Source organism: Ursus maritimus, unplaced genomic scaffold (assembly GCF_017311325.1).
Source record: "Ursus maritimus isolate PB19 unplaced genomic scaffold, ASM1731132v1 scaffold_6, whole genome shotgun sequence".
Taxonomy (NCBI): domain Eukaryota; kingdom Metazoa; phylum Chordata; class Mammalia; order Carnivora; family Ursidae; genus Ursus; species Ursus maritimus.
Window position 1 is genome coordinate 47,129,020 of NW_024426774.1, and position 21,472 is coordinate 47,150,491.

At 45.5% G+C, this 21,472-nt stretch overlaps 1 protein-coding gene across 4 annotated transcripts in view; it reads right to left on the minus strand.

The window, feature by feature from the left end:
• The window catches only part of SEMA4F (ssemaphorin 4F), a 32,134-nt gene extending 12,157 nt beyond the window's left edge, over positions 1-19,977 (minus strand). For 3 of the 4 annotated variants that reach the window (XR_005832871.1, XR_005832870.1, XM_040623269.1), the window contains exons 1-12: positions 19,660-19,977; positions 17,288-17,439; positions 16,564-16,623; positions 16,233-16,331; positions 11,448-11,541; positions 2,544-2,663; positions 2,294-2,445; positions 1,470-1,648; positions 1,107-1,254; positions 760-982; positions 510-619; positions 239-399 (exon numbers count right to left, since the gene is read on the minus strand). Coding sequence is in view for 2 of the 4 variants with exons in the window: in XM_040623269.1 (XP_040479203.1) it covers positions 239-399; positions 510-619; positions 760-982; positions 1,107-1,254; positions 1,470-1,648; positions 2,294-2,445; positions 2,544-2,663; positions 11,448-11,541; positions 16,233-16,331; positions 16,564-16,623; positions 17,288-17,439; positions 19,660-19,804 (1,643 nt within the window). In the remaining 2 variants the exon portion in view is untranslated. The remainder of the gene's footprint in view (positions 1-238; positions 400-509; positions 620-759; positions 983-1,106; positions 1,255-1,469; positions 1,649-2,293; positions 2,446-2,543; positions 2,664-11,447; positions 11,542-16,232; positions 16,332-16,563; positions 16,624-17,287; positions 17,440-19,659) is intronic. The other variant, XM_040623270.1, reaches the window with a different exon arrangement.
• Positions 19,978-21,472: the final 1,495 nt, after the last annotated feature.

A 21,472-nucleotide genomic window follows, 5' to 3' on the forward strand; every position in this document is an offset into this window, starting at 1 on the left:
AAATAAAATAAAATAAAATAAAATAAAATAAAATAAAATAAAATAAAATAATAAAATAAAATAAAATAAAAATAAAGTAGGCTCCATGCCCAACATGGGGCCTGAACTCATGACCCTGAGATCAAGAGTCGTAGGCTCTACCAACTGAGGAGCCAGGTGCCCCCACAGATGAGAAACAGACATAAACATGTGGATTGCCCTGGGACACCAGGCAAGAGACCAGCGCAGCAACACTCACCCGCCATGCTCCCCAGCATGGGCCACACACGTATCCAGCCGGAAGCTCCAGGCACAGACGGGGTCTTGGGCCAGAATGCACTCTGAGCAGCTCTGGAGACGGCCACAGTTGGTTGTGTTCACTTGTGTCACCTCAGTACGGGAGCCCACCAGGAGCCAGTTCTACAGGAGAGTGAGGAAGAAGAATATGCTGGATCTCCCAGACCTCAGGGTAGTAACTGGCTCTGGACTCAGATGTTCCCCCACCAGACTCCCCAAAATCTATAACTCACTTGAAACAATTTCATACTCTCAACTGGCTGTGGCTCTGGGAACAAGGCCAGATCCTCCAGGACACTGAGCTGGGCTCCAATCCGCACTGCTCGGTGGAGGTGTCCGTCGTCTAGGAAGCAGACAAGTGGCAAGACATAATGATAGAAGTGTACCCGTGCCTGGGGACTCTGACACCTGTACGTAGGGGAGCCGCTCTGTGACAGGAGCATGTGTACACAGATGGGCAACTCGCTTGACTATTAAACATACCTGTCCCCAGGTAGAGCACATCGTACTCTTTCCCTGAGAGGCTGGTCACCCTGTGGGCCACAACTCTGAGATAGGCTGTATCCGTAGTGACAAGCAGGGGATGGTCATCTGTTGGAAACACTGGCCTGTCCATGAGGGGGTGGTCCCGGATGAAGGTGAGCACACGATCAGGCAGCGAGAGTGATGAGCCAAACTGCTGGAGCTTCATGTTGTTGGTGATGCACTAGAGGAAACACAGGATGGGTGACAGTTTCCCAGGAGCCGGGAAGAGTCCGTGATGCTTAGTTGGGCCCTTCCTCTCCTGCGGCAATGCAGGCGTGAAGTGAAGAGATGCCCCACCCCCTCACCTCTCCAGGTCTGGGCTGGGGTACATCGTTGTCCATGACAGGCAGTCCCCTGTTGCAGTCATGTTTCAGGTCTCTGAAGGGACCATTCAGCACTGTCCGAATGTCTTGTGGTCGGAAGGCACAGACAGCAGAGATGGCCGCCCCCTCCCTGTAACAGTCACAGGTTGGAACCAGATATTTGGAGGGAACTAGGGAGCAGCAACTCATTCCCATCAAATGAGAGGACCCATGAGAAATGCCAAGGGAGCCATGCAGCCCACTCCAGGAAGAGCCCAGCCCCTCTGGAGCAGACAGCACTGGCACTGCACCCATCCCCCACATATCTCCCACCCAATAACTCTCCCCCACGCCAGGCCCCCTCACCACTGGGAGGAAAAAATGCCATAAAAGATGGGGGTCTCCGATCCATGCTCAGGTCGGAGAATGGCCACATCGTGCAGAACACTGGAGGCCCGGCCATGCTCAGGCCCTGGACATAGCAGGTCAGCCTTCAGAAATGTCGTCCATCGGTGCTGGAGAGTCTTCCGGCCTCCAAGGTCCCCCTGGGGTGACAAGCGCATAGGAAGTTCTCTTTAGAAGACCAACATTGTGGGAGGCATGTGGACACCAATATAGGTTTCCCTGTCTTCAGGGCGAACACAGACAGACGGGAAGACAGATGCAAGAAACGCAAGGATGGAGATACAGAGTACTGCAGGGGCTAAGGAGGTCCGGGGCTGGTCGGGGTCACAGTAACCATGATGGTGACTGAGTTCATTGCGTACTTACAAAATACTGCCCTACATGCTTTCCATAAGTCACCTCATTAAGTCCTCAAAATGACCCTTCTAGCTAGAGGTCACTAATATCCTCATCTTACAGAGGAGGTTCAAAGATGCTAAAGAACCTGCCTAGAGTCACAGAGGCAGGAACTGGTGGAGCCGGGACTTGAACCCAGGACTAGCTCTCAACAGTTCCGGCCTTTGACCTCTCCACTAGTCCACCTCCTGGGGACAGTGTGTCATAAGGGTAATTATGGGAGTGAAAGGCCAGAGCCCTTTCCGCACATTCTCCAAGCTCCCAGAAAAAAGTTAAGGCAGAGGGGAAAAGGAGAGAGAGGAGAGATGCAAAGACGGAGGCCCAGAGAGGAAAAGACAGGACAGGCAGAGCAGAAGAGGATAGACAGACAGTTGGGACAGTGGTCTCACCGCACAAACACGGGCCACCCGTGGGACCTTAATGCGCTCATATGAGTCAAATGCTCGGGAAGTCTCCGTAAAGAAGAAGTAGATCTCATCATCTCCGTCTTCATCCCCCCACTCGGCTGGGCTCAAGGCCACGGCTGCAGCAAAGGCTGGGGCTGGGGAGACCAGTGGCCTCAGATACAACAGACACAGCCTGGGGCCACCCGGCCTCAGCCAGCCCTGTCCCCCAGAGCACCCGTCCCCCTCTCCCCACCGTTAAGCCAGGATGGCAAGGTCTCTGTCCGAATCCAGTCCTCGGCGCGACCCACAGCCCGGGAGATAATTGGCTCCGTCCCCAGGTAGTTTTTCACAGTAGCCGCATAGAGGACGCCCCCTGCAGGGCGACAGGGAGGAGATGGGCTGTCAGAGACGACTGAGGGAAGCAGAGGGGGTTGCAGGCAGAGCAGGGGATGAAGCGGGGGCAGGAACCCTCAAGAGCTGAGTGCCTACTGCACAGCACGCACTGCCAAGCACCTGACAGGCAGCATCTCACAATCAACATAGACACAAAGTACTCCAGGGTAGAAAAGGCCACCCATGTTAAGGGAAAACTGTCCACATGCTAACATGCAGGAAGAAAGAATAAGGGCTACCCTTGTGAAAATCGGGGGTTTTTTTTGTTTTGTTTTGTTTTGTTTTGTTTTTGTCTATTGGCTTGTTTGCTGTTGTCATCGTTGTTTTCAGGCCGCCTCTATTCCCTATTGTACTGATGATACTGTGACTCTCCAGGAAGGGGGCCTGCTTTGCAGCATGCCCCGGTCTCACTTCCACTCTCTCACTCTGGTACATGTCTGAGGGAACGGGTGCTCTTTCTTTCTGATTGGGGGCGGACACTGCTCTAGAACAAGTCACAGCTTTAGAATATACCAGCGTCAACTGGGGAATTGATCAAAACACAGATTCCTGGGCCCCGGGCCCAGCAACTCTCCCCCAGCAGAGTTAGGGGATGGCCCAAGAACTAAGTTTTCAAACAAGCAGAGTTACTGCATGTGGGTAATTCAGGACCTCACTTTGAGGAACACCAGCCTGAGGGATTAAGGAATCCTTCACAGGCAGCCAGAAGAAGCAAATGAGGAGTCAGATCCTCCCTCCTGCTACAGTGCAGAGGCAGAGGTGCTGTAGGGATGGTGGGACTGGAGAAGAGAGAAATCACAGACACTCGGCAGGAAGAGGAGGTATGGCTCTGTGGGAGGAATCTAAGACAACTACAGCCACCCTGTAACACAAACAAGGGCTCAGAAACAACTAGTAGAAAATTTCTCAGGGGTACTAGAAGGTCATAGCCCCCTGGAGTGGTTTTGAGTATCCCAGGAACTCTGGAGAGAACAGAGTGGCATTCCTTCACCACCTACTACGTCAGAGCCACTGTGCCACGTGCTAATAAGCACATCACTGCCTCCAAGAGCCCCCATTTGAGTCTGGAAGACAAACATGTGCTCAGATACCAGGAGACATGGACTAACAGATGTGTGGGGGAGCACAGAGGAGAACCCAGCCACATCTAACCAGGGGAAACAGCATCCAAGAGGTGACATCTAGCTGGGTCTGAAGAAGGAGCAATTTGCCAGGGGGCTGGACTTCAGGGAGGAAGACAAGCAGCTGGAGAAGAGAGGAGCCATGTGGGGGGATGTGAGGGGCTCCCTGTGGCAGCAGTTCTGGGGGGGACAGGGGCTGCTGGGCTAGTGAGCACAAATGGAGCTGGAGGGGAAAAGATGGACACCCAACTGTGAAGAGTCTGCTCTGCTGTGTCAGGGAATGTAGACTTTATCCTACAGATAAGAGTAAAACTGCAGATTTTCTTGAGGAAGAGACTGTCATGATCAGTTTGGGGTTTTAAGAAGATAACGCTAGTTATAAGGCCATTCATACAATTCAGGCAAGAGTGGAGGGCCGGAACTAAGGTAGCAGCAGAGGGAATAAAAGGGCTGGGGAAAAAAAGGAAGGAAGGAAGGAAAGAAGGAACGAAGGAAGGGAGGAAAAAGTAAAAATTAGAAGGTTGGATTAGGGGGATATTTCTGAGGCAGAATCAATTAACGAGATTTGAAAATCAACTGAATATGAGATGTGAAAGAATGGAACAAAATAATGTCTTTAACGTCTCCAGCTTATAAGATGGGTGACAGCAGAGGGTGATACTATGAGCAAAGCCAAAAATGGTAGGAGAAAGCCCATAAGAAGGCAGTTGGGACTCTAGATGTGGAAAGTGCTAAGGTTGAAGTCCCTTCAGAACATTGGTTGGAGACACTGGAAGGCAATCAGACAGAAGGGCCCAGGTAACAGGGCCAGTCAGGCAACTTGGGAGTCAGGCTTAAGCCACACCATGAATGTGATAGCCAGAGAGAAAGAGGAAGTGAGAAAAAAGGTCCCTGGGAATACCACCATTTAAAGGGAGAGGCAATTGAAAACAACTAGGAAAATCAAGCCAGAGAGGCTAGAGAAGCAAGAGAGACTAGTGTGCTGGAAGGTGGTGCAAGGGAGGCCCAGCAAGAGCCATGCAGACTCATGCACCTTGAAGGAAGCAGTTGAGTAGGGCCACTTTGGGGGAAGCACAACCATCCTGGGGTCACAAATGCTTGAGCAAAGTTGCTTGTCTCAGGTACTGGAAAAATAACCACTATTTTTAAAAAATACTTCATACAAAGCAAAAAAGGGTCAGAAAGCTTCTGAGGGCAGCAGCAGAGGGTTAGAAATACCCTTGTGGGGTGGGGAGGAGAGACTATTCTATTCCTGGAGATTGTGAAAAGAATCCAAGTGTTCTGGAGCTCAGAAGGCCTGGCTTTGGACCCTAAATACTTATAAGTAGTATGATCTTGGGCAAATTAGCTTCAGGTACCTCAAACATAGAATGGAGATAATACCACCCTCCACTCAGAGCTGTGCTGAGGGTTAAATGCCATACAAACATAGAGCCCACGTAGGGCCTGGAGCATGGCTGCCATTCAATGCATGTGAGTTGAGGCTCCTTATGAAACCTCAGGGACCACAGGCTTGAGTTGTTGCCAGAAGGTAGGGGGAGGCGTGCGCTATAAAATGTCACTCCATTCCCTCCCAGAGTACTTAAGGAAGGAGAAAACCATGTTGAGGGCATAGTCTGACAGCACGTGGGGCAGCAAATGAGCCACCGGGGGGGGGGGGGGAGTTGATACAGAAGCCAGAGTTACAGTGAAAAATCTCCCTATGAGCATTGTACACAAAACACTAAAACCAAAACCCGGCAGTTGTGTCATGGACAAAGAAGTATTTTGTAAGGACCCAGCAATAGATGGAAGTAACATGTCCCAGAAGTTTCTAAGGGACCAATGGGGGCAGTCAGCAACTCTGGAGCCTAGAATTGCTGAAGACAACAAAGAAGTATTTTGTAAGGACCCAGCAATAGATGGAAGTAACATGTCCCAGAAGTTTCTAAGGGACCAATGGGGGCAGTCAGCAACTCTGGAGCCTAGAATTGCTGAAGAGAACACTCACTCGGAGTGAAAGAGCAGAAGGTCACTGACACTAAGGGACAGCAGGAGGGGTCAGACACTTTGGGGGGGAAGTAGCAGGGTTCCAGGTATTCCAGGAATATCAAGGGGCTTGCCACACACACACACACACACACACACACACATTCACACAGGCCCCAAGGAGAAGGAACAGAAGCCATCAAGGTCACGATTTCAGGAGGACAAGGGATCACCACATGTCCTAGATTCTCCAGGACAGTCTCAATTTCAAATATTATGTTGCATTGCTCAAATAATAAAATACCCTGTATGTGCAATCGTTGGCAAGTTAGTACTGAATGGATCAATTCAGTAAACATTAAAACACGCATTAGCTATTGGCAAAAGATGACGTGCAAAAGAGAATGATGCCCACAGTGCGAATTCGGTGAGCAAGCTGGTTAGAAAAAAAAGAAAAACACCAGGTATGATATAATCCATTTAAAAAAAAACAAAACGTATATGTCTGCAGACATAGGAAGGACTGGAAGGAGCTACAACTCTACAGTGTTAATGACACATTTCTGACTAACGGAATTACAATGATTTTTATTTTCTCCTTTCTACTTTCTTGTACTCACTGAATGTTTGTTGTAGTTACCATCTTTTACTTTTATAACCCCTCAAATTAAGATATTTTTCATTTTGGAAATACTGGGGTGGGGGGAGACTGAAAGACACAAAAGATGAAGAGTCACAACCAAAGAAAAATCACAATTATGTATGGAAATAGTTCTCTCCTCGCCCAAGTGTAAAGGCTGTGACATAGGCTTCGCGGGTGCGTTAGCAACCCAACACTGACAGCCTCGCATGCGCCATGGCAGTGAGTACTTCACTCCACCCTGGGGTTTTAATTTTTCACTTTGGTATCAAAATGGTCACTTCAAAAGAAGATTTATAATAGGAATAATCACTCACTAGCTTTAAAAAAAGGGGGGAGATTTTAAACGCCCTGGCCTTCCACCCTCCACTCCCTTTTCTTCACACAGTCAGAGCTCTGTAGGATAGATAGCTCCTAGCCTAATATTCTCCATTTCCTTATCTAAGGATTAGGCCAGCTGGATACTTTTTTTAAATATATATAACAGCCTATGATGAGAACATAATTAGATAGTTGGAGATGCAGTGTTTATTCTACCTTTTCCTCCGTTGGTTACACAAGATTTCTAACTGTCTTGTTTCAGTGTGTGAATGCTAGTCTTGGCGAAAACACTCCCGAATTTAAGAGGTAGGCTTGACCCCAAAATGCCAGCAGCACCCAGTACATCTGGAATATTTTCAGTGCTTCTTGGCAGATGCAGTAATCGCAAGATGCAATGAGATCAAACAGAGATGATAAAACACAGGCTAGATTCCCGAAGAGAAAGAACAAATACTCCCTCCTTCTGCTCTTCTCGATAAAAGCCCTATTTGTTATAGGATGTTGGTAGGAAGAACCAAGGATGACCGACTGCTGTTTCCAGCTGGGGTACTTGGGAGGGTAACAGCACTGTGCACTCAGAGGAGGGGACACTGGTGGGGGAGCAGGTTTGGGGAAGGTAAATGAGGATGAGCTTGGTTTGGGACATGTTGATTTTGTGATTTCTGTGGGACATCTATGTGGAGATGCCTGGAAGGCAGCTAGATATGTGGTCTGTAGCTCCAGATAATGTCTGGGAGGCATCAGAATGCAGTGGAAACAAATCTGTGAGGCTGGTGGAGACCACAACTACAACCATAGAATGAGAAGAGAACAGGACCTTGAGAGGGGGTCCAAGGAACACCAACCTTGAAAGGATGAGTGGAAGACAAAGACCATCTAAAGGAGACAGAAGGAACTGCCAGTGTTCTTAGGCTAACATGAACATTATTGTCAAAATATCTGCATTTTTCCAAATTGGAATAGTGCAAAAAGAGACACCGAGAAAATTTTGTTAATTTTATCTAAATGCAGTATGAATAAATGTCATATTTGAAGACAAGATTTCTGAGGATTTTTCCTAATGAAGTACCAATAAACAAATGGAAAGTTGTTCAACATCACCAATGGAGATGCAAGCAAAAATATATAAAATTGGGCTCTGGAGGGGGTGGTCACTATATGTTTATTAACTGTATTACTTGGGACTGAAAAGGGTGCAATGAAAGGGGTCCTCTCATCAATGCTGACAAGACTAACTGGAGGGCAATTTGGCCAAATCCACCAAGTACCATAAAAACCTTTACACCCTTTGGCCCAGCAATTGTACTTTGTGGGTTGACTAATACGCAATTAATTAGATTCATGTAAGGGATTTACATAAAAATCTATGTGAAGGGATTTCTTCTGCAGCATTATTGATAAAAGCAATAATTTATTTTACATTTTGAATGTATAATTATATGGCAATAGACTGCTACATTCAAGTCATGGAAGAGAATGTAATCACTAAAAATCATGTTTTTAATAATTAATTCTATGAGAAAATGTTCAGTATACAATATTAAGTGAAATATGCACGATAATTCCAATGTATTACAAATATACACAGAGACAGACACAGTAGAAGAAAATACTCGAAAATAGTAATAGTGGCTACCTGGTGATGACTGAATTACAATTAGTTTTTCATTTCCTTCATTCTATATTTCTATATTTTCTCAATTATCCATAATGCACACTGTAATTTTTATAATTTAAAACAAGAAATGCTCCTGTTAATACATTCTAATAATATTTTCATTACTAAAAGCTCTTCTTTTCATTTCAAAATACCTCTATTGCCCTTAAGGACATTTTTACAGATCCTAACTGGGAATTTAAGTTCTAGTTCTTCCATAACGTCACAATTTTCTATACTGCTATTTTCAAAACAAAGGGTCAGCAGAGCATAATAGATCAACATTGAAAGCTCCAACTGAATACTGGCACTTAAGTCAAGTTTAAAGAAATTTAAATTATAGCCCTATAAATTACGAACTTCAGAGGAAAATACAGAATATTGGTATTGTCTGTGATTTGGATCAAAGACAGAAAGACACATGGAGAAGCTCTCCATTCTAAATAGTTAGAAAGTGACTTCTGATCATTTCCATCAATTATCAGATGAAAGGTAATCTGAATTTTATTATCTGGAAAAAAAAAGAATTGAGAAACCCTTTTGAAAAATGGCTTTCCTTTTTGAAAACGTTCTTTGTCATAAAATGATCTTATTTTTGAAATTTGTGTTCTTAAACCACATGCTAATGTGAATTCACTAACTGAATGGAACACAGAGAGATTACATGCAGAAGGCTGAGTATAAACATCACTGCTTGAAACAAAGAAAGGATGCTAATTGATTACCTTAGATTGCTGTAATTGAGAAGTCATTTTGTTGATAAAAAATCATGTAGAATCAAGAGACAACTGCTAAAACTGATAAATCTTTCTTAATGACCCAATGACTGGCTCAGAGTTTTGCCAAAGATGCTTGATAAAAAGCCAAGAAAACTATTCACTAAACTGTTTTATGTAAACATATATGACTATAAACAAGGTCTCATCAATTTCAATTGCAAATGAATGATAAAAATGACAAACCTTGTATAAACTAATGTTCATTTTCAAAAACTTTTTGTTTTATAACTTTTCAGAAAAGTCATTAACTGTATGACTAAGAGTGATTTAATTTGTATAGCTAGCTTTTAAGACTTTTCCTATAAAGCCATGAGTAAGAAAAAAAAATTTCACCGTTAGATCTTGTGTCCCAATTTTTGTTTTTCATAAAATGTAGTCCAAAAGAATGGGTAAAAATTAATTTTATGATAATGAACAGCAAAAGTCAATGAAGAAAGAAAAAGCAGTACGATGAATGCTGCTGAGTCAACTGATTAGCTAATTGGGAAAAATTAATTTAGATCTCCATCTCATGCCATTCATTAAAGTAAGTTCCACACAGATCAAAGAGTTACACATTTGGGGGAAAAATCTGTAAGAAGAAAAATTTTTATCTGCTCTCTAACTGAAGAAGGATTTAGCTTAAAAACAAAAGGAAAAGATATAGATTAGAACACATATCCCACCTGATAATTGGCCCAAGAATATGAGGAGATTTACCAAAGAAGAAATAAAAATAAGTACTAAAATATGAAAAATGTTTAACTTCACGAATATTCAAAAAATACAAATTAAAACAAGGTGCCATTTTTTAGCCTCAAATTAGCAAAGATTTTTCAAAATGACAACGATACTATTCTAGTGAAATTTATGTGAGAAAAAAGCAAAACACTCTCATTCCTACTGATTTAGGGTGTAAATTGGGACACTCTTTCTAAAAACTCAATTAGCAACAAATAATGAGCCATAAAATGTTCACACCCTTTGATATAGTAATCCATTTCCAGGAATCTTGAGACAATCTAAAATGAGGATAAACACTTATGCACAAAAATGTTCATTACAGTGTTATGGGTACTAGCAAAAACTTTGAGGTAAATTAAATAAACCTGGAAATCAAATAAACTTATATAAATGACTTGGGACTGCTTAATTAAATTATGGTATGCTCACAGGATGGGTAGCATCCTATTATTAAAAATTTTCTTCACAAAAAAATTTTAAATTGGGGGTGCCTGGGTGGCTCAGTCTAAGCATCTGCCTTTGGCTCAGGTCATGATCTCAGGGTCCTGGGACCAAGCCCGGCATCAGACTCTTCTCTATCTCTCTCCTCCTCTGTCCCTCCCCACTGCTCATTCTCGCTCTCAAATAAATAAATAAAATCTTTTTTAAAAATTTCAAATTGTATAGAAATGCCTATGATAAAAAGTTACATAAAACAATTCAAAATTAAATACATGCCACACAAACAATTCACTTTGTGGCTGCTGAAGGATTATGAAGTCATTCTCCAGAAAAGATTTAGGCATCAACTGTGATTGAACCACTGCACACTTGAACTGTATACAGCTTGGTCAAAGGAAATAAGAGCAGGAATGTATTTAACAGTCATTAATGATTACTGATTCCTCTGAGCAACCGGCCAGCAAAGGACCGGCCAGCAAAATTTATATGCATGAGTGCATATGGAAGTACACACACATTTATTTACAAAGCTAGAAAGAAACATCCCACAACATTGGCAGTGATTTTCTGATACTCTAGAACTGTGCAAAGATGGTAGATACTAGCCACTCAAATTCCTTCCTCCAGTCAAATTAATCACATTGTCCAAGGACTCAAGAGCCACGTGTAGCTAGTGGCTATCGTTTTAGACAGCACAGACATAGAACATTTCTATTGTCCCACAAAGTGCTTTTGGACAGTGCTATTCTACAAGATTTCTTATGTTCTTTTTCATACTTTTTCCAAATGTATTACAATATGCATTGTAGTAGATTCCTCTTAAAAACGAGGGCAGGAAGGGGAGCACCATGAGAAAAGAAAAAGGGGTTAACAGAGCAAACACTCACACTAGAGGTGCAGAGGATACGTACTCTAGAGAAAACCCAGGGGAAGAATCTGGGAAAAAGCAGGAGGACACAGGCACCGTGGGAAGAACAGGAAAGGCTAGAAAGAGACATGGGAATAATAGACATTGCAAGGAAAGGAAAGAAAGGACACAGAAATTCCAACAGCAGGGGTGGGGAAGGAGGCAATTACAGCAAGGAGCCACAGGTTCTGGGCTCTCCCCACTCACCAGCCATTACAGCTGCTGACCGCTGAGCTGGCTCAAAAGGACATTTCCCCCGGCCATTCTCAAGTCTTTCAACCTGCTGGAAACTGGACACATCCTATAGACCAGAAGGGGGCAATTGTTTTAGGGTCATGGAGAGGCTGCTCACGGTGAGAATTACAAAGATGGTCAGATGAAGGAAGAGCCCAATTTCCATTCATCTCCCATTCATCCGCTACCATCCCCATAACTCCCAGTCTGCTGTTCCCAATTCCCCCACCCGTTCTGGCATTTCCCATCTCTGCCATCCCTCTTTTCACCAGTGTATTCCTCTTCCCTCCATTCCCCTAATACCAACACCCACATGCCCTGCTGAAGGAACCCCATGGATGGCCCGAGAAGACACTAAGAGGCTAAGAGGCAGATCTTTCCTCTGAAATGCTAGGGTTTGCAACTGGCTGGGGACTATGTGACAGGACAAGGATGACGAAGGGAAGAAAGCAGGCCTCCTGAGGGCTGGAGCTCTTAGGAAGGGTAAAGAAGAGTACAGGCTGATATAAGATCATCTGAAGCCCAGAGCCTTAGAGAGAAGGGCTGTCTTCCCCTACTCCTACCTCAAGGATAAAGGACAGGACCAGAGTCAAGGATACATAGAAAGGGGGAAGGGAATCTGCAAAGTTAGCAAAGATCTGAAACTCAAGTCAGAATTTGAGGATTTGGCAAGTAACTGCCTTCTTCATTCAGGGACTACAGCAGGCCTGAACTGGACAGGAGGCGAGAGATGTAGGAGTCCACCAGGGCCAGCCAGAAGTTACCTTACCTGAGCATCCGGCACTAAGACAGCCTTCAAGATAACATCTAAAAATGGAAACCAGGGATGACTTCAGCCAGAGACTGGCAGGGAAGTTAACTGTGGCTGGTTAGGAATCAAAGTTATGGCACGGAAGAGCCAGACACAAAACCTCTAGTTCACTAGGGGGGGCATATGGTGTTGCTGGAGCCTAACTACTTTGCTGGTGGTTGAAGTAGCCACATAGATATATATCCCCTGAGTATAAGTACGCTACGGGCCCATTCTGACCGCTCATCTATTTGCTATAGTGGGCAAATAAGGTTTTGTTTTACTGAGAGCGCCTTGAACACGACCTATTAAAATCAGATGTGATCTGAGGTCCCCAAAAAGGGAACACTGAGTCAAGAGAGTCTTCTGGAATGAGGGGTCCCACAAGGGCACAAGCATCTCACCTGTGTGGCCATGGGAGCAGCCTGGCCTGAGAAAAGAGATGGATGATAGCTCAGTGAGACACTACCAAGATGTCTCGGCACTTTGGACAAAGGGAGATACATGCTGCGGTGGCTCTTCTTACCTCTCACCAAAATTACAGCAGTAACCGCCTCTTCTCCATATTGCCTAGACTTGCCCACAATTTACTCTGCATATCCGCCACAGATTAATATTCTTACAGTATCAGTCACTGCCTTGATAAATTTTTGAGCAAGAGAGTGACAAAATGGCTCACCATTGCCTAGAATACAAAGCCATTAGCCCAAATTACTTCCTTTCTAATACTGCTCGAAATGAACACTTTCTTCCAACCAGACCTGGATCAAGACTTGTTACTCCCAGAAAACAAATCATGCTTTCCCACCCCTGTGCCTAAGACCACTCCCTTACGTTTCACCAAGGATTCCTTTTCTCAGTGCTCATCCTCCTAATCTGTATATGCAGCATCTGATATTTTTTACTCACTCTCTCCTTCAAATAGTCTGTCTTGATTCTCTTAAAAGTCTACCATCCTCCTCCTACCTAACTGTTGCTTCTCTGTCTCCTTTGGTTGCTTCTATTTTCCTTTCTAGCCCCTAACCATGTAAGGATCTATCCTTAGTCCTTGTCACATATACTTCAATGACCTCACTCATTCTTACATTTCCAGTTAGGCTTTCTAACTGGAAATTATTGGAATTATTCCCCAAATTCTCTGAAATTCGGATGCCTTCTAATCTCTGGTGTGTCTACACTTGGCAGCTGGACTTCCTCACAAAGACAGCCTATCAGCCCCTTAAAACTCAGTATGTCAAAACAAGTCCTCATCCAGTTTCCCCAAACGGCATCACTGTATTATGTAGGTTTATAATTTTTAAGCAAATGAGGCTCCTATTAACTAGATAGGTTATGATTACTGTCTTGTCAAAGTGACATTTAATTAGGGTCTGAAAGGGGTAAGACCATTCCCTTGAGTCTCCGTCTGAATGTTGAGATTCCTCATTGTATCACCAGTTGTCGTAAAGGCAAGTCCCTCCAGCTGAAAGACAGAGCTAGGCAGGAAGGCTCTCACTGAGCTGTAGGGTTGGAATCCATCCTTTGGCTTTGGCCAAAAAGAGTACAAGACAGACAAAGGACCTTCCCAAGGTGGTTAGGGGGAAAAAAAGAAAAGAAATGATGGTCCCTGTCACATGAAACAGGACAAATGTCACAAGACATTGAAACCATGTAAGGTCTTCTGTGCTGCAGGCTAGACTAGAAGAACAGGGTAGTGGGGCAGAACCAGACACAGCTGGATTTAAATCTTGGCTCTACCTCTGCCAGCTACATAATATTAGACATGGTACCCAACCTTTTGGAACTTCCATTCCCTTGCTTGTAAAATGGATATAAATAATAGCTAAATATCAGTGTGGTGCTAAGAACTAAACTCCATCTTGAATGTAAAGTCCCTAGTACCATGCCTAGGACAGAGTACATTTTCAACTGAATGGGAAGTCTTGTCATTGCTATTGTTACGTCTAGCATTTTTCTCTGTTAACTGCTAGAATTCCCTCAACAAAGCAAACTAAAATATTTCCCTCCAATATCCAATGAGCTGTCACTGAATGGCAGCACTCCATACTGTTAGAGCTGGTACGTCCAGTGCCTGAATTGCCTTTTGTAAGAACGTTCGTTTCTCTGAGCAATCAACTCTGAGTGAGTTGTTGTGTCTGGATCAGCTAGTCAAAGCTCTCACATAATAGTTATACATGGTCTCAAAATCATCAGTCTGGGACATGAGAGGTCCAACGCTAAGGATAAGGCAAGAACTTGCTTAAGCAGACAGGAGTTGCCAGGTAGCAGGATCAAACAGTAAAGGCACAAGAGCATTGAAGAAGTCTAGAGGGCAGCCTTAGTATATGGCTTGAAGAGTTAACACAGCTGACTTTGGGGGCAGGGGGCTATGCCCTATATTCTCCTACAAACAAGCCTTGACCAAAAGATGGTTCTTCATTTCACACACCCGCTAGATAGGAGAGTTCAGAGAAGGAGCTAAAAGTCATGGGAGTGCAAAGGCAGACCCCTCTCTTCACTCTGGTTACTGATTTTTCTCAGGAATGGATAGAAATAGAATCCTGACAGGATGTACACAACATTTTATGTCTGTAGAATATAACACCCATTAGGTTCCCTCAGTGAGCCACGGAAGAATAGAAGGCTCTAGGAGACTAACTAGAAGTGATCATGTTGAGCCATGGCACCGGGATTCACACCCATGGGTTTCCTAAGTGTGTGCAAACTGGAAAAAGACCTATATGGCAATGGTAGTTCTACCACTATTTTCCGAGCTTTGTGAGAACTGTAAGGAAACCATACCCTCAACATCACCTGATGGGATATAGAGATTTTCAACACCACCCCAAACTAGAAACCTTCCCAAGATGAGGAAGCTATCCACACCCTGGTGGTGAGTCTTTCATCCACATTACAAAAAACACTCAACAAAAACCCAACTAACCTCAGGGGCAGCCCAGAGAGACTGACTGGGGCAATCAAGCACATACAATTACAGCATTCAAAGCCAGAGATATGAGGATGGTCTTCAACAAGGAGGGGTTCGGACATATACACTGATGAGATCCAGGTGACAAGGAGTACTACAGTTTGCAGAAGGGTCAAGTCAAAATCTACGGTTAAGGATCAGAACCAGGAAAGGGAGTCATTGCACTCCTTCTATTGCTCCTTGGAGCAGAAAGGGAAGCCACTGAATACAAAGAACATGGGAGGCTTTTGACTCATCCTAGATTCTTGACACAATTGTGTGCTGGCAGAGGACCAGTGACTGACTTTTGAATAACTGATGGGAAAAGCTAAGGGTTCAAAAACATTAAGACCTTCCTGAGATGCCACTGGTCCCATTAACTCCAGAAGCCATGACTAGCCTAGAGATGATCAGGGATATACATGTCTCAAGTCTGCCTGAGTGTGAGGGTGGAGATGCCCAGCGCTCCAGCAGCAATGAACAGGACCTCGGGGAAAAGGTGACTAATAGAGTGGCCACTTTGAAGGCAAGATCCAAGTACTACATTAGTGGGCAGTGACCTCAGGAGCCATGAGAGCAGAGGGTCACAGCCCACACAGAATGAAGCTGGCAGTAGAGGTGGGAGAAGGGGGTGAGAAACGGTCACATGCCATGGGAGGAAGACACGGGCATGGATTGTGCTGATTAAGAAATGGACCTAGGCTGCCTGGACAAAGCATACACAGAGCAAAGGAAACAAGAATTACTGGCCTCTAAAGTCTCTCCTGGATTTATCATCCTCTGGGCCTAGCTAGCATCCCTAATCCCCTTTACCATCCCTCTTCTCTCTTTAGACTCAGTATACCTCACCTTCTACCTCCTTCCCCTTCCCTCTCCTACCCCCCTTCTGTGGCAGACATAGGCTCCACCCTGTGAGGACATCCCTCACCCCTGTGTGTATCATGCACAAGTGTTGCCTTAAGCATGCTCCCATCACAGTCACTCACAGAAGACCTTTCCCATCCTCCCACCCGTCACTCACAATAACCCCGCACTTCGGATCAAAAGCGAAGGTGCCACAAGTGAGGAGGTGAGAGGCATTGGCAATGGCGAGAATCTGGACAAAATTGTGACATTCGTCCTGGGGGTCAGAGATGATTAGAGAGAATCAGAAGCAGCAGGTACAAGGAGAGGTAGGGTAGTGTCAGGACAGTTAGATGCAGCTCTGGGATTAGAGATGACAGGTGATGACATGGTGTTAGAGCCCCTGCCTGGGCCCACTGGGATGGGAGCACTGCAGGGGACAGACACGGAGTCAGGGCTGGAACTAGGTCTTAATTGACACTCAGGACAGGGACAAGATTCACACCTACCTCCTTCTTGCCTTTCTTCCTACAGTTCTGTCTGTGGGCCTCAGGCACCGTCCAGTCAATCTGAGAAAAGAAGAGTAATTGTTTCTCCCACATTCTCCCCAAATTCCTCTCAAGTCAGGGTAGGTAAAACAGTTCCACAATGTCCATCAATTTGACAACTGCAGAGCCCCGCACCCCCACCCCGACCACCACCACCACCACGGATGAGAGCACTGTTTTTCAAACTGGAGGTCTCCAGCCATTAATGAGTAATGAAATCAATTGCTTTTATTTTTAATGAAATAGGATTTATCAGAATGTATCACATATAGGAGAAAAGATATTGTTTCAAGAAAGGGATCTTTCAATACACACTACCTGTCCTGGGTCAAAATGTATCAAATATTTCTTACTAAGGGGTGGTCAATAAAGGTGAAAAGCTATTGTCCTAAAGAAATGTGATTCTAATGATTCCTCTGCCCACTGTGACCTGAAACCTGGTCACTGTGGCCTCCTCCCCATCATAAACCTCCCTCATAGCCTTCCCAGTCACATGACCACCCCCATCACCCTTAGTGAAGATAATGAATATTCTTCCTATGCTCATTTTCACGAATACTCCCCCTCCTACCACCACCAGTTACATATTTGGTTATTATGAACACCCCACCACCACCAATCCCATAAAACTGTGTATCTGATCACATGCTCTGGGGTCTGGATCCTCCCCAGTTTCATCTCTCACCCTTCGGGGTCTCTCCCCTGAGAAGGGGAGGGATAAAGCAAAGATGGTGTCCCGGGCGCCGACATAAAGCATATGGGAAGCAGGATCCACGAGGAGGACAGAGTAATTGTATGTCTGAGGGACGGTGAACCGGGTGAGATAGGAGTCAGCCTCTGGCAAGAAGAGAGGGTGAGAGGGGACAGTAATATCAGCCATTGCTTCATAAGGGTTGGGGCCACAAAGGCAAAACCCAGGGGCTCAATTTCTGTTCTCTTCCAAGTACTATTTATTTAGCAGCCATGAGGGAGAAAAACAGAGCTTTGACAGGCCAACCATCTAACCTCCCCAAAGAGATAGAACTGATGAGGCCAGAATATTTAGCAGATAATGGAGTCAACTATGCTTTTTATGTAAAAATAAAACACTTCATTAAAATAACAGCATAAATATTAAGTCTGTAATTTCTATTCATAGCAACATGATACGTAATTTGAAAATACTTATAGAAGGTACAAGTACTTTCCTCTCTAATTTTTTTTTAATCACTACTTATTAACTTCTTTTTACTTAGAAGGAAAACAATTCACTCTTTTCACCAACACTTTAGGAGACTATCACCTGTCTTTCCCACTGCTCTTGTCCTCCCCAACCCCACCCCATTTCCACCCAAAGAGGTAAAGAGTAGGCAAGAGTATATGTTTTCCAAATGGATCAGCCCGAGTTTAAATGTGGCTCTTTCACTTACCAGTTGTATGATCTTGAGTAAGTTACTTGCCCTGAGCATCACTTTTCTCATCTGTAAACGCCAACAACGAGGCTTGTTGACAGAATTAAATGTGATAACATATGTGGAAGCAACTGACATGTACTACATGTTTCAAAATGGCTCCTTTCTTTCTTACTTAGGCATGTGTTCCATTTGGGCCAAACCTAAACTTCATATCATCATTCAAAACTCTACTTAAAGATTATGACAAATAAGTTAGCATGAATTTACCTTCTTAGCTCACTCTAGGGCCCCTATTCCAGCACCAACATGGCTCTGCTCCACCCGCTTCATCTGCTCAGCCACCCTCAAGACAGACAGAACGGCTCCAAGCCATTCATTCCTAGTTGTGCTGATCCATGGGGCCCCACCCACCCCATCCTCGCACACCCAAACTCATGTCTGTGCTGTACCTGCCTCTTCTCTCATGCTCATTATAAGCCCTGTTCACCCAACCTCCCTTTGTATCCTCAGCTCTGTTTCACCTTGCTATCTAGACTTCTGTGCATTTCTAGTTATCAACCCAGCCAGGCAACCTCAATTCTATTTTGTGGCTATTGCTCCCGCACAAACAAACCCCAGTCTCTGACCACAACTTTGTCTTCTGGATTCATAGCAACCCTATATGTCACTAGGCTGACGTTTAGACTCCACACTATTACCCACTTGTGAGGTTTTGCCAACAGGTTATCCTCTCAGCTTCACTGGTTCTGTCTGCACAAGGTGCTGACACTCATTGCCCACTGAGAAGAAAACAAGGTCAGTGGCCATGCTCACGCCCACCTCAGAAAGACCCATTAAAGTGTGAATCACTCCAATGACCATTTTTAACCTTGTGGCATCCCCTGGCTTCTTCCTCATCTTTTGAAAGGACCAAATCTCCTTCCTCCCTTTTTTTTTTTCTTCTGAAGATTTTAGAAATCATTTAAACAGATTTTTAAATCAACTCACTGAACGGTTTCCCAACACTCAATGTAGCGAACGGGTAGAGAGAGCAGGGAATGCTGAGGAGTTACGAGGGTTACGGTGGATCATGGATCAGAGAACAGGAGTTGTGTCAGAGCTGCGAGAGGCCTGGGAAGTGAAGGTTAGGGAGAGGAGGGCTACCAGCAGGGCAAAAAGCTTGCAGGGAGGTATAAAGGATGATAAGGGAATGGATTTGAGAAGTGGGCAGATGGAAATGCTGAGCTGGAGAAGGATGGGTAGCTGGAGTAGAATGAAAGACCAATGAGCTGGAAGAAGAAAGGGCGTCAAGCTGGCGTGAGGGACACAGGTGTATATCTGGGAAGACGGAATAAGGGAGAAGGAACTCCGAAATGGACGACCTCAGGAAACCCCCATCCCCTGCCTGGGCCTCAGTGTCCGCGTCTGCTCGGTGAGGGGCTCAACCGCGGTTCCGCGAGTAAAGGGCCGCGGGAGCCGCCTGGGCGTGTCTTGGGAGCAGCACCGCGTGCGGGGTCCCGCCCTGGTCCTTGCGGGGCGTGGGCGGCGCGGGACGCCCGGCGCTGCGCGGAAGGGCCCCAGAGCGCTTGCCCGGGTCCGTACGTAGGGCAGGTGGGTGCGGGCACCTGCAGGCGGGGCCTGGGCGCGGCGCGAAGGGCTGAGGGCGAGAGCGCCCACGCCTTACCGGAGATAGGAAGCGAGGTCCTGGGCACCGAGCGGGGGACGCGGCCGGATACCGGGCTGCTCAGCACCGCCAGAAGCAGCAGCGGGAAGGGCGAGGCCGGAGGCGGCTGGGAGCCCGAGAGGGGCGGCGTGGCAGAAGCCAGCATCTTTGGCTCCGCCTGGCCGCTGGGTGGGGTGCGCCCTGCCACCTCAGCTCAGAGCCGCCGCGCCGCCGGCCTCGGCCTCGGCCCCGCTCGGTTCTCCTCGGTCCGGTTCGGCCTGCGTCGGCCAGACGAGAACGCAACCCGGCTCCGCCCCTTCAAGAAAGAACTAATGGTCGGGCCGATTTCCTTCTCCAGCCAATCGGAGTTGGGAGGAGGCGGAGCTAAGGAACGAAGCGGCCCAACCCAGGTACAGGCGGAGTTAGACCTAGGTATAGGTGGGAGTTCTACTTTGGCGCCTCGCTGGAGGTGTGGCTCCGGGTCTTCCAGTGGCGGGTTTGCTCGGTGGGCTCCAAAAGCTCAAATGCCCGTTATCTGTACTAATAGGGAAAATATGTGTGGAATGGGTACACACACCAAATTTCTCAAAAGTGTTATTTTAGCAAGCATTTAACAACTGCAAATAGATCATTGCAATGCAAAGTGATTTATGTTTTCTATAATAATGTGAAATAAATGTTCAGAAGATTTAGGTTTTGCCTGAGCAAATCATGAAGGTTTCACAGAAGTGACAACTGAACTGAGTGTTCAAGGATGAGTAGGCCTTTGAGAGCGAGGGGGAAAGACTACCTATGGATATATCCACTTGGAAATCCTACAGACAAGACAAACACAGGGCCTGAAAATAACTCACTATCTCCCCATCCCAATTCCTCCTTGCCCCTTCTTCAAGCACTTAGTACTCCAATTTATAGCCTTGCAGGTAGTCTTTGCTTTATCCTCTTTCATCCCCCACTCATTGGTTATCTAGGCTACGTAACAAATGTTAACAAATTAACATCAAAATTCAGTGGCTTAAAACAATAAACATTTTATCTCTCACATTTATTATCTCTCCCAGTTTCCCTGTGTCAGGAATTCAGCCACAGCTAAGCTGAGCTGTCTAGCTCCCTATCTCTCAAGAGCTTATAGTCCTGGGATGCCTGGGTGGCTCAGTTGGTTAAGCATTTGCCTTCAGCTCAGGTCATGATCCCAGAGTCCTGGGATCCAGTCCCGCGTCGTGCTCCTTGCTCAGGAGGGAGCCTGCTTCTCCCTCTGCCTGCCACTCTCCCTGCTTGTGAACTCTCTCTCTCTCTCTCTCTCACTGACAAATACATAAATAAAATCTTTAAAAAAATAAAAAGAGCTTATAGTCCTGATATTGGATGGGGCTGCAGTCATCTGAATGTTTGACTAGGGTTGGACGATCCACTTCCAGGATGGCTTAATTCCATGCCTGGCAAGTTGATAGTAGCTATTGGCAATAAGTCTCAATTCCTTTCCATATGGACCTCTCCATGGGATTGTTGGAATGTCAGAATATAGTGTTACTTCTTTAGAGCAAGTGACCCAAAAAAGCAAGGTGAAAGTCACAATGTCTTTTATAATCTAGCCTCAGAAGTAAAGCATAATAATTTCTGCCATATTCTGTCAGTCCCACAGGCCAACTCTCATGCATTGTGGGTAGGGACTACACAAGAGTGGAATATAAGGATTGCAGGGGACCATCCTGGAGGCTGGCTACCATGTCCACATGTAAACAGTCATTGTGTCCTCTTAATTCTGCCTCATAAATAACTTAAGTTTGTCCTTTTCTTTCCATTATCATCATCATAGTTCAGGACTTTATTATTG